The sequence below is a fragment of the Epinephelus moara genome, chromosome 21 (assembly GCF_006386435.1).
Source record: "Epinephelus moara isolate mb chromosome 21, YSFRI_EMoa_1.0, whole genome shotgun sequence".
In the NCBI taxonomy this organism is placed as follows: Eukaryota; Metazoa; Chordata; class Actinopteri; order Perciformes; family Serranidae; genus Epinephelus; species Epinephelus moara.
In genome coordinates, this window is record NC_065526.1 from 5923263 (window position 1) to 5942034 (window position 18772).

At 40.6% G+C, this 18772-nt stretch overlaps 2 protein-coding genes across 6 annotated transcripts in view; one reads left to right on the top strand and one right to left on the bottom strand.

The window, feature by feature from the left end:
- The window catches only part of LOC126382486 (serine/arginine-rich splicing factor 11-like), a 10840-nt gene extending 8105 nt beyond the window's left edge, over positions 1 to 2735 (top strand). Inside the window, exons 7-12 of one of the 5 annotated variants that reach the window (XM_050032374.1) lie at positions 166 to 244; positions 331 to 450; positions 549 to 638; positions 1472 to 1555; positions 1770 to 1935; positions 2063 to 2734. In XM_050032374.1, the coding sequence (XP_049888331.1) occupies positions 166 to 244; positions 331 to 450; positions 549 to 638; positions 1472 to 1555; positions 1770 to 1935; positions 2063 to 2254 (731 nt within the window). In that variant the 3' untranslated portion in view covers positions 2255 to 2734. Of the gene's footprint in view, positions 1 to 165; positions 245 to 330; positions 451 to 548; positions 639 to 1471; positions 1556 to 1769; positions 1936 to 2062 lie in introns of all 5 variants that reach the window. The other 4 variants (XM_050032373.1, XM_050032375.1, XM_050032372.1 and 1 more) reach the window with 4 other exon arrangements.
- A 1690-nt stretch (positions 2736 to 4425) lies between these two features.
- LOC126408858 (ankyrin repeat domain-containing protein 13C-like) lies at positions 4426 to 18756 on the bottom strand. The gene is made up of 13 exons (XM_050074596.1): positions 17906 to 18756; positions 17765 to 17806; positions 17001 to 17105; positions 14147 to 14232; positions 13812 to 13857; positions 13515 to 13581; positions 11589 to 11733; positions 11361 to 11492; positions 9696 to 9857; positions 9516 to 9595; positions 9265 to 9363; positions 5944 to 6044; positions 4426 to 5841 (listed from the first exon to the last, which is right to left on the bottom strand). Exons 1-13 carry the CDS (start codon positions 18279 to 18281, stop codon positions 5711 to 5713), a joined length of 1572 nt encoding a protein of 523 aa, XP_049930553.1. The 5' UTR covers positions 18282 to 18756; the 3' UTR covers positions 4426 to 5710.
- Between the last annotated feature and the right edge of the window lie 16 nt (positions 18757 to 18772).

Below are 18772 nucleotides of genomic sequence, written 5' to 3' on the forward strand. Positions count from 1 at the left end.
TTGCTAGGGCGTTGACTTTGCAGTCTACAGTATTGTCAGCTTTGTGTGCAATGCTGTGTTACACAGTCATAGTTCTTATTTTCCCAGTTTTTGCTGTTTTCCAAAAGCTCCTGTGTACATTTGACCCTGACACTACTAACAAGTTCTGTTTTTTCTTTCCTTCAGATAAGGAGAGCAGAAAGAGGCACTCTCGTAGCAGGTCCAGGTCCAGAAGGAGGAGGTCCAGATCACGTTCAAGACACAGGTGATAACTACTGATAATTATCTGCAGAGTCAAAAGCTTTTTCTATTTTGAGAAAAAAGGTAAATGGTCTAAATGTCTGGTTGCAGGCGATCCAGGAGCAGATCACGGCGACGGTCAAACTCCAGAAGCAGGAGGCGCTCTAAAAGCCCCCGCAGGAAGCACACTGAATCCAGAGACCGAGGCAGGCGATCTCCAAGCAGATCCAGGTGAGTTAACTGTGCAGATGCTTGACCTCGAGCATGCTTGATGCCAATAATAGTTTAAGATCTTGAATTAAAACTTGTTGCATAACTTTTATCTGCAGAGATAGAAAGAAAGAAGATTCAGGGAGGAGAAGATCCAGAACGCCACCTAAAAGCTACAGTACAGCCAGGAGGTCACGCAGCGAGGAGCGGTGAGTACACCAAAGGATTCTGTGTGCTCTGGCAGAAGGCAAATAAAAATATAAACAAGCTTCTAAACTGCTGCGACTGAATCTTCTCTTTTCATACCTACAAACTAGTCACTTTTTGTTCCTTAGGGGGGTGTTGAGGTTTGATTACCTGCAGACGTGTGATTTTGGAAGACATACTATTCTATGATGTTTTTTCATGATTTTGGACGACATGCTATACTACGACTTTTTTTCATGATTTTGGACGACATGCTATACTATGACTTTTTTTCATGATTTTGGTTTTTCAAGATTTCGGACGACATACTATACTATGACTTTTTTCATGATTTTGGACGACATGCTATACTAAGACTTTTTTTCATGATTTTGGACGACATACTATTCTATGACTTTCTTTATGATTTTGGTCGACATACTATACTATGGCCAGTGCTGTAAAGTAACTGAGTCAGATCAAATATACATATAATTTAAATATATTCAATGTATTTAAATTATTAAAGCAATAAGGCTTTATATATCCCCAGGTGGAAATTCACAAGCTACCCAGCAGTAATACAAAGAATATATAATTCAATTAAAATTAGCCACATTACCAGCTGTTACATTAAAGCAATGTACACCTTAATGCATAAATGATTATAACCCAATAATATGCTGTATATTATGCGGTAAAACTCCCCCCCCCCCCACCCACCCCCCAATGTCTTTCCTCACTGTATTTTGATCTCAAAACACCTTATTTTATAACATCTCACCTTTTTCACTGCTATAGAGTTTGCAGGTCTGTGTTTTAATTACTCAGCTTCTTGTGCTGTTGTGCTACACAGGAGACGCAGAAGAAGTCGAAGCAACAGCAGATCTCCTAAAAAGTCTCCCAAAAGAAGAACCTCCAGGTCTCCATCTCCTCGAAGGTTAGTGTTGATATGAAATATTGGTGGATAATAAATGCATTTTCCAACTACACGCTTATTTAACATACTCAGGAAATCTGTTTTTTAACTGAACCAGGACTTAAAGGCAACAATGTGTATTATTTATTTCCAAGTAAACTGAATACTCTTTGTGTTGGTATATGTTTTTTTTTTTTTTTTGGACCATCTAACTTTTCGTCTCCAATCTTCGCAGACACAAGAAGGAAAAGAAAAGGGATAAGGAAAGGGACAGGGACCGCAAGAGTGATAAAGATCGCAGTCGCGAGGAACGTGAACGCTCCACCAGCAGGAAAAAGAAAAGTAAAGACAAAGAAAGAGAGCGAGAGAGAAAATCAGATGGCGAGAAAGGAGATGTAAAGGTCAGCATAGTATATTTTACACAGTCTTTATTCTTAAAACTCCCAACTGTCAGCATAGCTGTTGATGTAAACCAGACTTGGGCTGTTTATGATTCAAAATGTCACATCCATTGGTTTCCTCTCACAGATCACCAGGGATTACGATGAGGAAGAACAAGGCTATGACAGCGAGAAGGAGAGGGAGGACAGGAAAGATTCTGACGACTCTGCTTTGTCTCCTCAGTCTGTAGAAGGTAACAGCACAGCACGTCTTGTGAAGCAGGCCAAAGTTAACGGAGCTGACGATCACCATGAAGAGGACATGGACGTCAGCGATTAAACCGTCCATCCTTCTTCGTCCCTTATTATCCCTCCCTTTTGGTTGTGAACATATTACGACTTTTGTCAAATCTAAAATGTGAAGTGAGCGTCAAATGTAAAGTTTTTCGCACAGAAGAGCCATCAACTCTTTTTGCGTACGTACAATGCAGAATTGTCATTTTTTTTGCAGTCTGCCTGATGACATCATCACATTGCTTTAAAAGTACCCACTTGCTTTTTGACTCTACAAAATGTAGTTTGTTAAAACTGGAAGTAGACTTGCTTTGCTTTTCTTGAGCTTGTGTTGTCGGGTTTTGTCACTTTTTCCCACATACTGTATCTTTTACATTTTTGTTGAGTGTTGTGGTGTGTTGTTCAGGCCTCTCCCCCCACCTCCACCTTCTCAAACAGTTAATGCATTTGTTTGTTATTTGAAAGTGTTGATTGTTTTACCAAGGATTTCTTTTATAATAAAGTCTATTTGAAGAACCAAGACTTCTGGAAATTTTTTAGAAAAAACATAATCCAATATTTCCATAAAGCAGTCCCACTTACTGCTTTGAAATGCAAATATATTTAAAGCTACAGCTGGTAACTTTGTCATATTGCTGAAACTTACTATATCAATACAGAAATGTGAGACAGATGTGTGGAAAAAAAATTCATGCTCCTCCTACTACTGCTTCTAATGGCATTTGCTAGAATATACACCGTACTTAAATGAAAACAACCAATCAGAGCAGAGGAGTCTCTAATGCGAGAAGTATACTTGCTGCAGACAACACGTGTGCGTACGCATCATGGCGGCCATGCATATTTTGCGGTCGTTTGGTGCATAGGCCGCTCACTTTGACGCAAGGTAACGTGACGCGTGTGCGAGATGCAATATTGACATGAACACTAGAGGTGCTCGTGTGAAGTAGACCTCTGGAGACCGTGAACGTGAGGTCGGGCCGCACATACCATCTCCAATGGCGGCGGAGACGACGCTTTATCCTCTGCCAAGATCTTAACATGACATAAAATTATAATCTCCTCTTCATCGAGAGTATCTGTGTAATACAGTGTCACTGCCTTCTTCGCTTTTCGCAACCTCTGTCTGAGTGCTGTGATCTGCCCCTAGCGGAGACCACCAGTATCAGGCGTTTTGGCTGCGTCAACGAACGACCGTGCTGCAGCAAGTATACACACAGGCGCAGCACACTACGTACAAGTACATTTGGCCACGCGGCCAGTATACTTGTGCCTTAAGGCAGCTATTAACTACGTCACTTGCTGCTTGTGAACTGTGGTCAAACTGTCAAACTTAGCAGCACTGATCAAATATGAATCAAGATTCTGTTATTGCATTGCCTATTTCTTGACTCAAATGTTTTCAACAACAAATAGGGTACCGTTTAGCTGTAAAATGAGAGTCTGCTCGAGCTGATGGGTTTGGCTCAACTGTTCTCAACACGGTGGCTCACAAACTTTCTCATTTCATAGCTAAACTGAACATTAAAACAGTGGTGCCCAACTGGTGCAGCCACGGGATCCAGATATCTCCGTAGTCATCACTTCTACACATCATACTTTTTTGGCCATGTCATTAAGCTAGTTTGCCGTCTTTGTCAAGTACCTGTCTGTCACTCACTCTACAGCAGGAAACGGCACTTCGAAATGAACCTCTGTGCCGGAAAGTCACTGTCCTGCAAAATAAGATGCGTTTTACACAAACTTGACACATTCATGAGTCACTTGTGGCCCATTCAGAAAGGACCTGCGACCCACCAGTTGGGGACCACTGCATTAAAATTTCTTTCAGAAAAAATCTGTGGTGAGAAATAGGCAATGCAGTATTTATATTTGATCAGCACTGTCTAGTTTGACATGTCTGACTGCGGTTCAGCAGCAGTGATTGACAACTGCGTGCGTGAGAGATTCCTCAGCTCTCATTGGTAGTTTTTTTCAGCGGTGGATCTGGTAAATGCCAGCAGAGGCAGTAGGAGGCGGAGGACTTGTTCCCACACATTATCTTTCTCACATACTGCGGTCAGGAAATAGTGACAGTTAAACACATAAGTTACCAGCTACAGCTTTAAGTGAGACATAACCCGGGGTAGTAAAATACATGACAAATTAAGAACGCCCAGCCCTATGCGGAAGCCTCATATAGAATACTGTCTTTTTATTGTAGTTGCACAAAGTCAGTTGAAACATGATGCTGGTGCTTTATTTAAAGGGAAGTGAAGTAGGTATGGTTGCAGTACATATTAGCTGAAGCCAGAGACAAACTCAGTGGATCAGATTATTTCCCAATCCGGACATTTTCGGGATATCCAGCAATATCAACTTCACAGCTTAGTTTACTCTCCTTGGATTAGAAAGAAAACAGGAGAAATATGCGCAGACTACCATCAAGGAGAGGTTTTTATAAGCACTAAAAGGTGTTCCAAAGTGTTAGTGTTACAATTTTCAGTTGTTCCTTAATCTTAATACCAATAAATCTGCAGGTAATATAACAAACGCTCAGAGAATATATCTTAAAGATGCATGTGATCTGGTAGGCCAACACAGCCGATAGCATGCCTTAAATATACTTAATATCAGTGCAGTATTAAACTAAGAACAGTTTACCTGATATCCCATCTGGGTTCTCCCACACACAGACGCACATACAACAACCCTTGGTACAGTACAATTATTCACTCACACCGAGCACAGAGTTCATACTATCACGACAAACATGGAGACAGCCGAGAGGTAACATGAGCTAACCTGAAAACACAGGAGACTGCGTCCTGCACAGGGGAAAAGGCTTGGATATCGAACTGTTAAGAACAATGTGTTTTTATGCTAAACCTTCTCCCAGCTGGTTAAAAACATTCTTACGTACTGGAAATGTATTGCTACACAGTGTTACTCCTTTGAGTTTATATATATAGTTTATATATATATTTATAGTACATAATTTATAAATGAATAGTAAGCTCAGGATATAGCTATATTTGTGATTCTTCTTTTTATGAATTACACATGAGACGTGAATTATTTACAGGTCACGGTGTCGGTGCAGAATTCAGTAATCAGTCCTTGGAGATGAGGAGATTAGATATTAAAATAGTGATGATAAAGAGTCCAGGCTGTGTCGTCCGACAGCTTTCACAGGAAGGAACAGCAGCACAGAGCAGCACGTTTAACTGCTCAGGTGGTGAACAGCGAGTACAATGAAAGCTATCACTCATTTCACAAAATAACGACTGCCAATGTGCATCTATATGTTAGATGGCGCTCTTTAACATCTGTTTGCATTGATTTGCTTTGGATCCATCAGCGAAAATGAACAATAACTGATCAATAAGACCAGTTCCCTTTTTTTAAAACAGATAACATGTATAGGGAATAAAATACAGGATTCCTCATTTAGTGTTTCCCACCTCTCCAACATACATTAGCTCGCTGGTCATTTCCTGTTTGCGTCAGATGAGTTTACAGGTCAGAGGTCGGGGAAGCGACTGGGATCTTCTTTGTATTCAGCGGGGATGAAGAAAGTTGACTCTTCAAATTCATCGTAGCGGAATTCCTGAAAGGTGACAGTGGCTGTGATCGTGGGGAAGACGGGGATGTCTGCGAGGGAGAGAACACGAGAAGGGAGCATGTTATTCTGTGATCGTTCCCGTTGAGCTCGCCCACACACAGGAACACAGCGGTAGGTCGACATGCACATACCGAGTTTGACTGGGAACCCAGGCGGAAGTTTCATCTGAACGAACTCCCGGAGTTTGTTGAAGTGCTTGAACGGGGCTATGACCTCCAACACGTTTAATAACCTGGAGGCAGAGGAATGAGAGTCAGCACTTTTCTTTCACAGTTGTTTCTTTGCCAACATTTCCCAAAAGCTGGAGAACAAAAAGGAGATGAAATTAAACTGTAATCTTAGATCTTGAGTAAAATACAAGCTTCAGTCTCTTTCTCCACTTGAACAGGGGAATAAACATGTAGGAAAAAAACATGGAATAAAATAGTGCTTCCCATCCTTCTTGGCTTGTGACCCTTTACGGAGAAACACTATCTACTTTTAATCTCTTGACAGAGGTTCCCTATGTCCAACAGCTATGTCCTCTTGTCAGACTATTTATTTCAAACATTTTTGTTTTACATTAAAAAATTTGACAATAAAAAAGAAATCATTAAACCAGATAAACAGTCTACAGCTATTCTAGCAGCTTTGTCTGCACTTGGACACAGTGATGCTTCGAGCTAAATGCTAACATGCTGCAGGTGTCACAAGGGGTAGGAAACGCCAGTGGATCCATGATACGATATTATCACAATACTAAAGTCACAAGATAATATTATTGCGATAATTATTTTTGCGATTTATTACTTTTTTCAACTGTTATTATGTCCCCAAAGGAAAACTTAGTTATCATCTGTTTTATCTAATAAGATTTTCAGTCTGTCCATCTCACCTCACCTTTTTTTTTTTTGCAGCAAAATGTATCCAGTGGATTGAAAAAGTACTTGATTATATTATCTTAGTAGGCTGCCTAAAGTCTTATTTGTGTTTGTAATATTAACAATTTATATAATAAAAAAACAATACTTGGCACTTTGTGACAGAATGATATTGCCACACAAAAGTATTGTGATACTATGCTGTATATTTCCCCCCCCACCCCTCAGTGTAACATTTACCATCTTTAATGTGTTAGCTAGTCTTGTCAAAAATACAGACTTATTGATAAATTAACTGATTGTGAATATTAGAAATGGTTTCAACACTAATTACCCACAGTATCGATACAGCAGTACCAGCTGCCCTTTCTTGCTCTCTGTTACAGTTAATGTTGACTAGAATCATTCTGCTCTCTGCTACTAACCAAGAAAAGAAAAGTTGGCGTCATCATGTTTAAGCTTTGTTATATTTATTATTTAATAAAAAAGTTAAACCATGTGCCCGATATGTCATTTTTCCCCCTGGTACTGAAAATGGTATCAAATTTTGAAATGTTTAAGGTGTTGTATCGAAATTAGTAGCACTAGTAGCATGTTAATAATCTTTATAATTTGATTTATCTTGTAGCCTGTTGCTGGTTGGAAGCCACTGGAATAAATAAATCATTTCATATTCTGATATATCAGATTTGACAGGTTTTTAATCCTAGTCCTCAGGGTCCAGACAAACACTGGTCTTCTATCACACCAAGTAGTAAATTACACTCAGTTGTAAAACAGTCTTTAAATAAATGGTTAGAATGACATGAAAAAGTAAAACCAGCGGACTTCAGTCTAGTAAAATGTATTCTGTCAAGACTTAAAGATACACTATGCAGGATTTTTGCTCAAAAAATACAAAAGCAATCCCTCTCAACCATCACAGGACCCACTAGAAGTGTGTGGCGGTGTATTTATCTGCAGAGACTCTGCTTGTATTTTCTTATTTTGTGTGTTCAGGACGTTCCTGGGCACGGTGCGCAGGTGAGGTAAGGACTGAAAAACAGCTGCATCCAAGAGGAAGCTACAGAAGTCATGGACACTGCGCCGCCAAAAAACAAACAAATGAAAAAACGAAATGCAAATATAGCGAGGTGAATCTGGCAGGGACTTTCAATTTTGCTGGCCATACTGTTTACACACAGTAACCAACAACCCTGTATGGTTTACCATTAGATTAGTAATCCACTACAAAACAAAATAGATTCTCTACAACCATAGCATTTGTCTCATTTTGGTGATTAATGACATTAATTGAACATTTTAAAAGAAGGGGGAACAACATTTTTTTTTAACATTACAAAGCACAGAATGTGAAGTGAGGGGAAAATCACATTAAAAAACCATTAGGTATTACAAAGGGTGGGGTTTTATTGCCAGCTCCATTAAGGTTCAATCAGCAGAGGAGATAAAGCAATTTACTACATTATGTCCCAGTGATATTTTACAGCACTGCCTGTAACCCATTACAGGGCAAACACAAAACCACATCCCAACTGAATCCTCCCTCAACTACTCAGAGTAACACATTCGTTTTATCCTTTATAATTCTCATTTTCCTCTCAGATCTTATTTATTCTATATGAATGTCTCTCTTAAGTCATCAATACTTCTTAATATAAACTCACAACATTTTTGGCTGCATAAAATCAAAAGAGACAGATTTTAAAAAAGCATTTTAGACTCTTTATTCTCAAGGCAATCAATGGTCATTAAAGCTCAAATAAATGTTGTGATTTACACTTCATCTGTTCATATTTTCTAAAATTCTACTTCCATAACCAAGCTAAACGAAAGCTTGTGTAAATGGATAACCAGCAGCTGGCAAAGATTCAGTTTCAAAGTGTCACCATTACTTAGTTTGTCCACCAGAGAGCATTTATCATCTGTAAAATGTCCTGCACAGCACATATCTCAGCCATAAATCTTTAATACTTGATTAAATAATGCAATATGAATTTAGCCATTTAGTCTGTTTATTTTATTTTGCTTTTTTTAACTGAGCTTCTTGTTTTGCATCTCCTTTGCTGCTGTAACAATGCAAATCCCCCCTCTGTGAAACTAATATAGGATTATGTTATCTCACCTTATCTTTTCTATAATGTATTCTTATTAAAAATGTAAGCCAGTATATTGTTATTGTGTATCTTCCTTAAAACCCTGCGTAGACCAGGCTTTTTTAATATCTACATACATGCCACAAGCTTGCAGATGCATGAAGTACGACATACATGCATAGGAAATGAGAGATAAGTAGGTTTTTCCCTTCAAACAGCCTGAGCACAGCTAACACTGTGGCCTAATTGAGTAAAAAAAATAATTCCATAACACTGACATTTTATTGTCACATGGTGGAGCAGTTGTTTCTGCAATCATCTCATCACTGGCTTCCCCACACAACCAGCGACTACCTGGCCCAATTATCTGATAGGAATTATTTCATCTCCACATTACCCTTTTCTAAAATCCCAAGAGTATCCTCGCGTATTCACCCAGGATCAATCTGCGCAGGGAGCTTTGTAAATAGATCTGAAGAGGAAGGGATGTACTCACGACTCAATGCCTAGAGGGAAATCCTGGCTCATGGCTACAGTAGCTTTGAAGTTCTTCTTGCTTTCCTTACACACGAGCTCTCTCCCAAGATGAGGTGGCCTGAAGGCGGCGAGAGACAAACGCATTTTATTCTTGGTGGTTGACGTTGGGTTTGACACTCAGAATCTGCACTGAATTTCTCGTTACTGCCCCGATTGAATTTGTAATTGTGACAAAGACTGATGAAATCACGGAAAATACAAGGCGCTTACTTTCCGTGCTCCGCAGTGATGTACTCTTCCCAAGAAATTGTGTTGGGTGCGGGAGCTGTGAGGGACTGCCGCCTCACAGGCTGAGGATAATGAAGCATCCGTCAGTGGCGTATTCACAGACATCAGGGTACAATTCACCATTTGTAGATGAAGGCACAACACTAATTTGTTCTGTCTCACCTCAAAATTTTGTTCACTGATGCTCCCCCCTTTACTCAAGCTCTCCATGATGGCTTTGTTCCTCAAGATATCCTCCTCACTTAGGTGTTCTCGCCGTTTCCGTGACTCCAGCACCAGACCGTTCACCGCGTAGAAGTCAGCCAGGAAGTTTCCAACCCTCTCCTGCAGAGAAAACAAGCAGGTGTTGGTGTTTCATCCCGAGTTACCCTGTGAATCACCCAGCAGTACTGCTGATTTCCTAAAATGTGCCACGGAGCAGCCTGAGGGTGGGACTGTGCTCACTTCTCACAAGACAAAAGAATTACATTTTCGTATTTCTCTCATCCCCATGGCAAGACAAGTAAAGTTTACAAAAACAACTGAGGTACACACAGGTCTTTCACATTCATTGTGCAATAAAACATTTCAGATATCAAAAAGACTGTGCTGTCGAGGTCTTATTGAGAAATATGACGGACTTTTTATTTGTATTACGGAACCCTAAACCACAAGGGGTCGTGAGATGATTTACAGGACTGGAAACAAGACAAAACATACACAAATTTAATTTTTTTCTCCATCCTGTCTGTAAGCTTTTCCTCTAATGGAAAAACTGGATACTATTTCTTCAACAGGACTCTAAAATTCATTTTAATGAAACGATAAGGGCACTGATGAAGGGTCACAAGTACACAATGATCCATTTTAAGGGGCCAAAGTGTAAAAAAGACTGTGCCTTCATTTTATATATTTCAACTACGCCTCATTTTATATTTTCACAAACGACTTTGTAAACCATGTTAAAAAAATAGTTACTGGGAAATATATATTTTACACTGCACACACTCAGTCACATTTCCATTTCATACTTTTCCTGACCTTTTCATAGATTCTTTCAGACCATATTTCTAGAAGTTTATTATGTAAATATGTTTTAAAATGCAACTGTTAACATGCAGGTTATTCTGACTATATCTATTATGACTATAAGGTTGTAGTTAACTGCTGTAGCTGAAAATTTTAAATAAACAATATTGTATTACTGTTACCCCTTATTTTTTTACTCTCTTTTATAAATAAGAACCAAAAAATTAATTGTAAAATAATCTAAATTTTTTGGCATCTGTGCAGTCTTGTTTATTCACTGTGTCCATGGAGCAATGAACGCAGCCACAAAGGTATGTTGTCCTTACACAGAACAAATAATCCAACATTCAGACAAGCTTAATATTTGGTTATTTGTGATGCTATGTATATATGCAATTCAAAGATATTACAGCATTTTGTTTCAAACTAATTTGGTAGTTATAAGGCGCTTGGGGCAGAGCTGTTTAGCAGACTGTGATGTACAGGTGTAGAGGCAGCTCTGTGCATTCAGTCGCACGCCATACTTCTCGCCTTTGATGACACCAAGCTCACTCCGGCCCACACTCTCTCACACAGTGGTAAACATTTTGGCTGTGCTGGCTGCCTGCTCCACACGCCATGACAAAATACCCTGCTTGTCTGGACATAAATGTTTTTCCATACTCTCCTTTCTTTTATACATACGTATTCAGACCTGGAAATGACTCAAATCAAACTCCACACTTTCACATACTGCGTAGGAACCCTGACATTATCTTTTTACGTTGCTAAATGTGTCAAGTAATGTGTATGTGTTCTGGTTTGTCCCATAAAGCTTACTGTTTTATCCTCTCTGAACAGCCAGCCAATCTGGCTGCGAGAGAAAGTGATGGATTTGGTGGACAGAGTTGCGGAGTAGACATCACTGCTCATCAGAATATCCACCTCTTCTTCAGTCTCCATCTCTGACTCCTTGGGGAGCGAGACAATGACAGTGAGGTGTTGGGATTATATTAAAAAGCTAATGACAAAATGTGAAACAGAGGTCCGGTTGAACCGCTCACTCACCTCGTGGTGTATTCTTTGGTACACTTTTGCTTCATTGTCCAGGACCACAAAGGACTGGGAGGGTGCGGCATCGCCGTTGAAAATGAAGCTAAGATCCCCACGCTGACACTTCATATCAGTGAAGTCTATGAGAGTGGTGTCAAGTCTAAATCAAGATAGAGGAGAGTGTGTCAAGATTGTTATGTCCTACTTCTTAGATCTAAAAGAAGTCCTCGACCTGGATATCGACCATTTGCTGCTTTCAACACACAGTGAATTAGATTCTCTCATAGGTACATTAACAGCCTGAATATAGTGTTTGAAGTTATATGGCTACCACACACTTGAAGACTTTGAAAAGACTTTTAGAAGTCTAAAGTCTGACCCCCTCTCACATCTGTGTGTGTTTTTAGTCACAGACTATAAGATATTTCAAAGACTAGGGATCCTTTAGGGTCACTAGTTGCAAGACTACGATAAGAATAGTTTTGAGATTATTTTCTATCCGGCACCTGGCGGAAAAGATTGCGCCAAACTTCCTTTCAGACATATGACATAGTAACAGTTCCTTAAATGTCCACAAAAAACCATAACTCCAGAAACACAAGATAAAGGGCGTCATGTGTCAACTTCTGATTTTGGATTTTGCTGCCTAAACTCACTACCAGTTGGTTAGCTGCACTAGAGACTGTGGGATTGAGAGGCGAACCGTTTCAAGAATTAATTTTTCTTAGTAAAAGAAGTGCTGGTTGGCGGATCAGACAGATGCAAAATCAAACTCTTGTTCACTTCACAGTTCCATCAATTTGACCTCCTTCCACGGACCAAGAAAACTGAGACTTGTTCACGTTCTTGCGCCTCCTTGGTGCCCCCTCCATGTTTACTGTCTACCCAGTTTGCTGCTTCCTGTTTGGCGCTGACGTGGAGCTCTGATTCTCTGTCCGAGCCTGATTGGGGCTGTAATTTTCATTATTCCCCCCGGGCTTGAATTGGGTCGGGTTCTCGCCAGTTTACTGGCGTTTTTCTTTTTTCTTTTTACTGACCCTGGCAGTTCTTGTGCGTATATGGCAGGAGTTCTAATGGACTGAATCAAGAGGGAAACAGAGAGACAGAGGGGGGGACAGTGATAGAGAGATAGTGACGGAACAACGGAGCAAGTGTGGAGAGCCCGGGGACAGAGATAGAGCGTGCAAGAGAGGGACGAAAAACAAGCGAGAGAGGAGGGGGCTGCAAGGTGACTTGGTTGGCAGTGTTTGCGTCTGCCTCCCCAGCAGTGGGAGCGATGTCACAACATACAGTGAAGACTGTTGATCATCATCTGCGCACCACATTGCCATGGATCACCATGCGCACTAGATGCATGAGGGGCACAGCCCGCTTTGCTGAGCCTGTTGAGCACAAGACAACAGACTATTGAAATAAAGAAGAGAGGAAGAAGAAGTGGGGCAAGAGAGCATGTCAGCCCGACACTTGTAATAAATGTTTTAAATATAAAAACATATTGTAATATATAATTTTTTTACTGTAGTATTTTGGGTTATTAATTGGGCTTGGGCCCAAAACTGCTGCTGTGGTTTCGGCTCACTTCAGACTTGGATAGAAACTGAAACTCATTTATGTGGGACAGGGCTGTATTTTTTGAGCCCAATCAGAGGTCTATGCCAAAAAAGAACAACCTTTTAAGTCATTGAACTTCACTATTTGCATGAGCCAAGAGTAAGAAGTTAAGATAATATGATACATTTGATTTTATCGGAATGTCCAGATAAGAAAAAGACTGACTTTAGACAGCCTGAACGGAGTTTTATGTCCACCTTACACCAAACGATTGAAATCACAGGAGCGTGCCACAGCTCCATCAAAACTCATGATTTTATTTCAATATTTGAAACCCGTCTGCACCAGTGAAATCATTTGAAAAGTTGTTTGGTAAAAGGCCGGCATTACCTGATATTAATTCCCTGCTTGTAGATTTTACAAGCATCGGACGGCAGCATCCGGGACAGCAAAGGCACTAAAATACAGGAGAGAGCGTTAATAATAAATATTTCATACAATAGAATAAAAACACTGATTTATCTTTCAAAAAATCTTTAACTAAAGCAATGGATGACCGATTCAGCAACTTTGAAGTACTCAGCAGTGATTTCAAGTTAAAGCTGGTCTTATCAATAATCAATGTTGTGATAATATTTGAGGATAGGATATATAAACAACTTTTTTCGTGTGAAATATGAAACTCACCCCAGCTCTGAAAGTCCCAATGCAGCTCCAGATAAAAGTCACCAAGCTACAGAAAAGACACAAACACGTCTGATGAAGGATTCAACTGATGTATTATAACTTAATGGGTCAGCTGAGGAGCACAGCTCACTGAAGATTTCACATTATGCACTTAGGTAGTTAATATGCACACTCAAGGACAGGCAAGAGTCATTTATGCAAATCGAAAGCCTGCAGAGATTTTTTTTAAAAAATACAATGGAGTGAAAGTTCAGTGGTGCAGAATGAAACCAGTTGCAAACTTGAGTCCGGCGAGGCAGCAGCATCTGTGGAAATGACGGCAGTGTAATCCTCACCTCCCTGAGAGCTTTCAGTAATTTTGGCCTCTTGTCCTCCACACTCTCCCTGGACTGCTGCTTTAACTTTCGCAGTATTGCTGTGACTGTGGAAACAAGGACGAGAACGAAATAACTCAGTTACAAGTTACACAAATGTACACTTGGATACTGCAATGTTTACATCACCTTTGAGTACAGCTAAACAACGCACACAACTTGTATTTCCAACCAGTCTGGCTTAAATATTGATATTACACATCTCCCAGCACAGATATATTGGTGTCAGATGTCAAATGCTGCAGTTTGAGCAAAGTGCTTCGTGAGATTTTAACATGGTGCGACTACACATAAACTATAATGGCTGACAAGGGCAAAGAGGCTACAATGGCCCAAAACATTTCTGTTAGGGGAAATGTGCTGCAGCTTCAGAAACGATGCTAATTGAAAACAAAACTACATGAAAATCCAAACCAAATACAATAATGGAAATGTGCTGCAAATCAAGCATTGTGCTGCAGAAAGCCAAAACAAAAACATCTGCAGCAAACATGCTGCGAATACAGAAACGATGCAAAGTCCAGTCAACACAGCAGAAGTTTTCCGGGCCTCTGGGGGAAGTGCTTAGTGTTACAGCTTGATTTTAAACTTGAGGCAGTGTGCTTGTTTTTGAAGCAAGAAGAAAATTGTACTAAAGAGGCATCATGAAAAGGTATGTATTCTTTCAAACGTTTGGCCTTAGCTTTTTACAACATTATAAATAGAGCAACAGATGTACGACTCTAGCTAGCGACATAAACCTGCTGCTCTGCTATCTCTCTCTGGTTAAAAACCCAAGCTGTTCCACTTCATGCTCCCCATAGTGGCCTGGAGAGCTTCCAATGTGTTGACTGAATATGCAGCGTTTTACTGTTGCACTTGTTTTTTTGATTTTTGTATGTGTTTCTGAATTGGCATCATTTCTGAAGCTGCAACAAGTTTCTCCTAATGGAAATGTTCTGGGCTGCTGTAGCACATTTGCTCTTGTCGGCCACCGTAATCAACACATGAGGAGGCATTGTTACTCTGCTACAACTAGTTCCTATACAGAAGTAACATTTTTCATTTTACAAGCATCAGTAGCAGTGATTAGATGAGCTGATACAACTTACTGTCTTATGAAGTAAAGCTCTCTCTCTCTCAAACTGACCAGCAACCACTTCATAATAGCAGATGGACTGCAACAAATCCACATATCTCAGATATATCCTGGTTATCTTGACCAGTGAGGAAACAGTGGACTGAGAATGAACGTGACTGAGGAGAGAATTGCTGACGGAGCACTTGCTGCAGTTCGTCATTGCACACACGCACACACAACCAGTGAGTGAGCTGCTGACGCAATGTGTACATGTGTAAAAGCGAAAGGTGATGACCAATGACAAGACTGCAGTGTGCTGTGAAAAGCTGCAAGTCATACATTTAATATCAGGCACACATTATTCTCAATTTGTCCTTCTCACAAAATGACAGCCAGCTGCATGTTATTTAACCAAAGATCTAAATGTAAATACGCCATGCCTTTCTCTGCATGTCCTTGCTGATGGTGTGAGCGTACCCAGCCCCCCTCTCTGCCTCCCCTTCACCCTTGTGAGTAGTGTGACCTTCTCAAAGCAAAACTCCTGGTCCCACTCCCAAGCCGGCCTGCCACAGCAGGCACAGAGAGTCGAGACGCATACTAACAAGGTTGAGGGTCATTTCTCAAACAGCTCGGCCTCACAACCTCCATTACAGGCTTTATAAGGGGAGGATGCTGATATTTCACTGATAGGCAAGTAGCAGCACTAAATTTGTCAGCTCAGCTTTGACACAATAAAAAGATTAATGATTTAGTATACAGTCCTTTTACTACACTTAGCCTGCCCTTTGTCTTTCCTCTTATCTTTGGCTAAGTATACAAAATTAACAGCAGATGTAAAAAAAGGAAAGAGCAGTGAATTCATCCCAAAGGCATTAGCTGCCTTTCACATGTCATTTGACTCTTTTTCACTGGATGTCAGATCTAAAAGCAGCGGAATCATTAAGCAGGGGAGTGACCAGGCTGTAAGCTCAGGGCTTCCTAATACTAAGCCATCGTTCAGGCTGCGTTCCAGCCCATCTGGATGACGAGTGCTCAGAGAAAATCCCCACCTTTTGCTTTTTAGCTGGGCTGAGCAGAAAGCCATCTTTTAACAATTAAATGACACATAAAAAAAAATCCTTCAAATGCTCACAAGCATGTGTCGCGACCTCCAACAGTATTTAGTCTCCATTTGTAAAAAACAGAGATGAATGAATGAAATGAGGATTTATTAATGATGTGCACATTATTAACCATAATCTGGACGCACATCTGTTTAGGGTTTATCGGTTAAAAATGAAATAACGCTTTCTTATGCCATCTTGAGATGTTCTCTGCAACTTGAATAGATTTCAACTGTGGGCAATACGACTGATTTTATCCCCTGTATGACTGCAAAAACTCTGTGCAGAGGTATCTGAGAACTGTACACACTGCCAGGAAATGTTGCTGCAAAGCTCAGACTCTGAAGACACAACCTACGTTGAAATAATCCTGAACACACTACAACCATCAAGCTGACATTTACTGCCACGATATTAGCATTCACACAGAAAGCTGTTCCAGATGTCAGAATGACTGACTATCCGACAAATAGAGACTAAATCTGACACCATGACGCCATCATAAATCTATCGACCCGTCTGACAGGCAACACTAAACCTAAATATTATAACAGCGAGTGTGTGATTGCAGGTATGCCACTGAGATCCTCATCCAAATATGAAAACTTAGGGACAGCAGACGGCTATTCAGAGCAGCTTTGACATAACTTACTCATTTGCCTGTCGCCGTAGCTGATGGCTTCTGCTAGAGGGCTCCATCCCTGTGCGTTCTTGATCTTGACAGGAGCGTTATGGGCCAGTAGTAGGAGAGCACATTCTGATATGAGAAGACATTGAGACAAATGTGATTATATCAATTTTGTATATTATCACCACCCTTTCCCGTGTTGTTTTGAGCAACCATGCGGAACACAAAAGTTAAACGATAAGATTTTATGTTAACTTTGTAACAAAGTCTAGATAGAAGATGTCCATGTAAACATAGACTGCTAATCTTCATGTAATGACAAACTTAGGACTCATTATGCATGTTTCAGTACATCAGATAAGCACCAACAACTACATATCTATATTTGAAGTGAGAGCCGTCCTCCGTTGCATGTCTGCAGTACTCTATGAGGATTTCTTTAAAGATAACCACTATGTTATCCCAACACTGCAGAGGTAAGATAAGGCATGATGAGTGCAGCAGGGGGGTGGAGGCTACTCCAAAAAAGGAAGGAGAACTGCATGTGCTTTTTAAAAAAGGGGCCTTTAATGAGTATGCCGAATGCTCCCTCAATAAAGCCTCATTATGACAGATGAAAGGCCACAGAGCACAGCAGATTTAGTGTCATTTTCTGGGGCTAAACCCGAGACTGGTAGATTATCATCTGAGAAGCTTTTTTGTTCATTTCGGTTAATCCTGTGTATGACAATAGTCTGTTATAAAATAAAAAAGGAGTTCATTACAGTTTATTTTTCTATCACTTTTACCTTTGTGGCCCATCATCACAGCGAGGTGAAGAGGTGTGTTCCCTGAAAGACAAGTAGATATAATTATTAACATCAATAATTCCACGTGCCTGTTGTGTGATGCAGCTGCACAATACAATAAGGTAACAGCAGAGAACTTACCATGCACATCTTTCTGAGAGATGCTGTGGGTCCTGATGAGAGAGGACAGCCGACGCACATCTCCCTTGAACACGCACTCGTGAACGGGGAAGTCCAAGTCCTCACTTCTCAGGATTATTGGGTTCTTGTTGTTATCATTCACAATGGTGCCAACTGATGATGGATTGCCATTTATGTTGTTTGCATTGAGCTGCTGTTGCTGCTGCAGTGCCGACGTTTTGACTGCTTTCTGAAAAGCCTTGTTGGATTTGAAATGGTTACCGGTACCGTTAGGGATAGTCCCGTTTGAGGTCTCATCGTACGTGTCCATTATTTCCTCATTCTTGTTTGGTTTGTTGTGGTCCTTTCGCATGGTGCGTATCTTGTCGCCTGTCATGATGACTGTACCGCACGTTAACGGGCTAACCGATTAACGTTACCGGGCTGCAACGCTGGTGAAGATGTGGCATAAACCTGGGAGCTCGTCAATTATGCTTTCAAATTAGCGTCTTAGCAATTTAAGCCAACGGCGATGCTTCGTAGTAGCTAGCTGGCTGCTCTGTGTTCTCCAAATAACGTTACACCTGCTGCTCCACAGCCAGCGTTAGCATTAGCTCCTAGCAAACGTTCGCTAGCTAGCCCTCAATAAAAAATGAATGTGGTGGGTGCGGCGATGAAAACAGAAAATAATGCTAAACATAACACACGCACCGAATCAACATACAGCTAGGAAAGAGACCGAAAAGCGAGCGGCTACATTGTTGTATCCACCGCTACTCGGCTAAACGTTTTAAAATTGTATCGATTCAGTTTGCTTTGCGGCAAAATTGAGTCGGACTGGATGGTACAATAAACCAACCAGCTGAGCTAGCATCTCTGCTAGCTTGC

Coding starts and splice junctions, on each gene's coding strand:
- LOC126408858 (XM_050074596.1), bottom strand. CDS start 18,281: ATGACAGGCGACAAGATACGCACCATGCGAAAGGACCACAACAAACCA. Junction 11,734..13,514: donor AAGCAGGGAATTAATATCAG/GTAATGCCGGCC, acceptor ATCTTGATTTAG/ACTTGACACCACTCTCATAG. Junction 6,045..9,264: donor TTCCCTCTAGGCATTGAGTC/GTGAGTACATCC, acceptor CTCTGCCTCCAG/GTTATTAAACGTGTTGGAGG.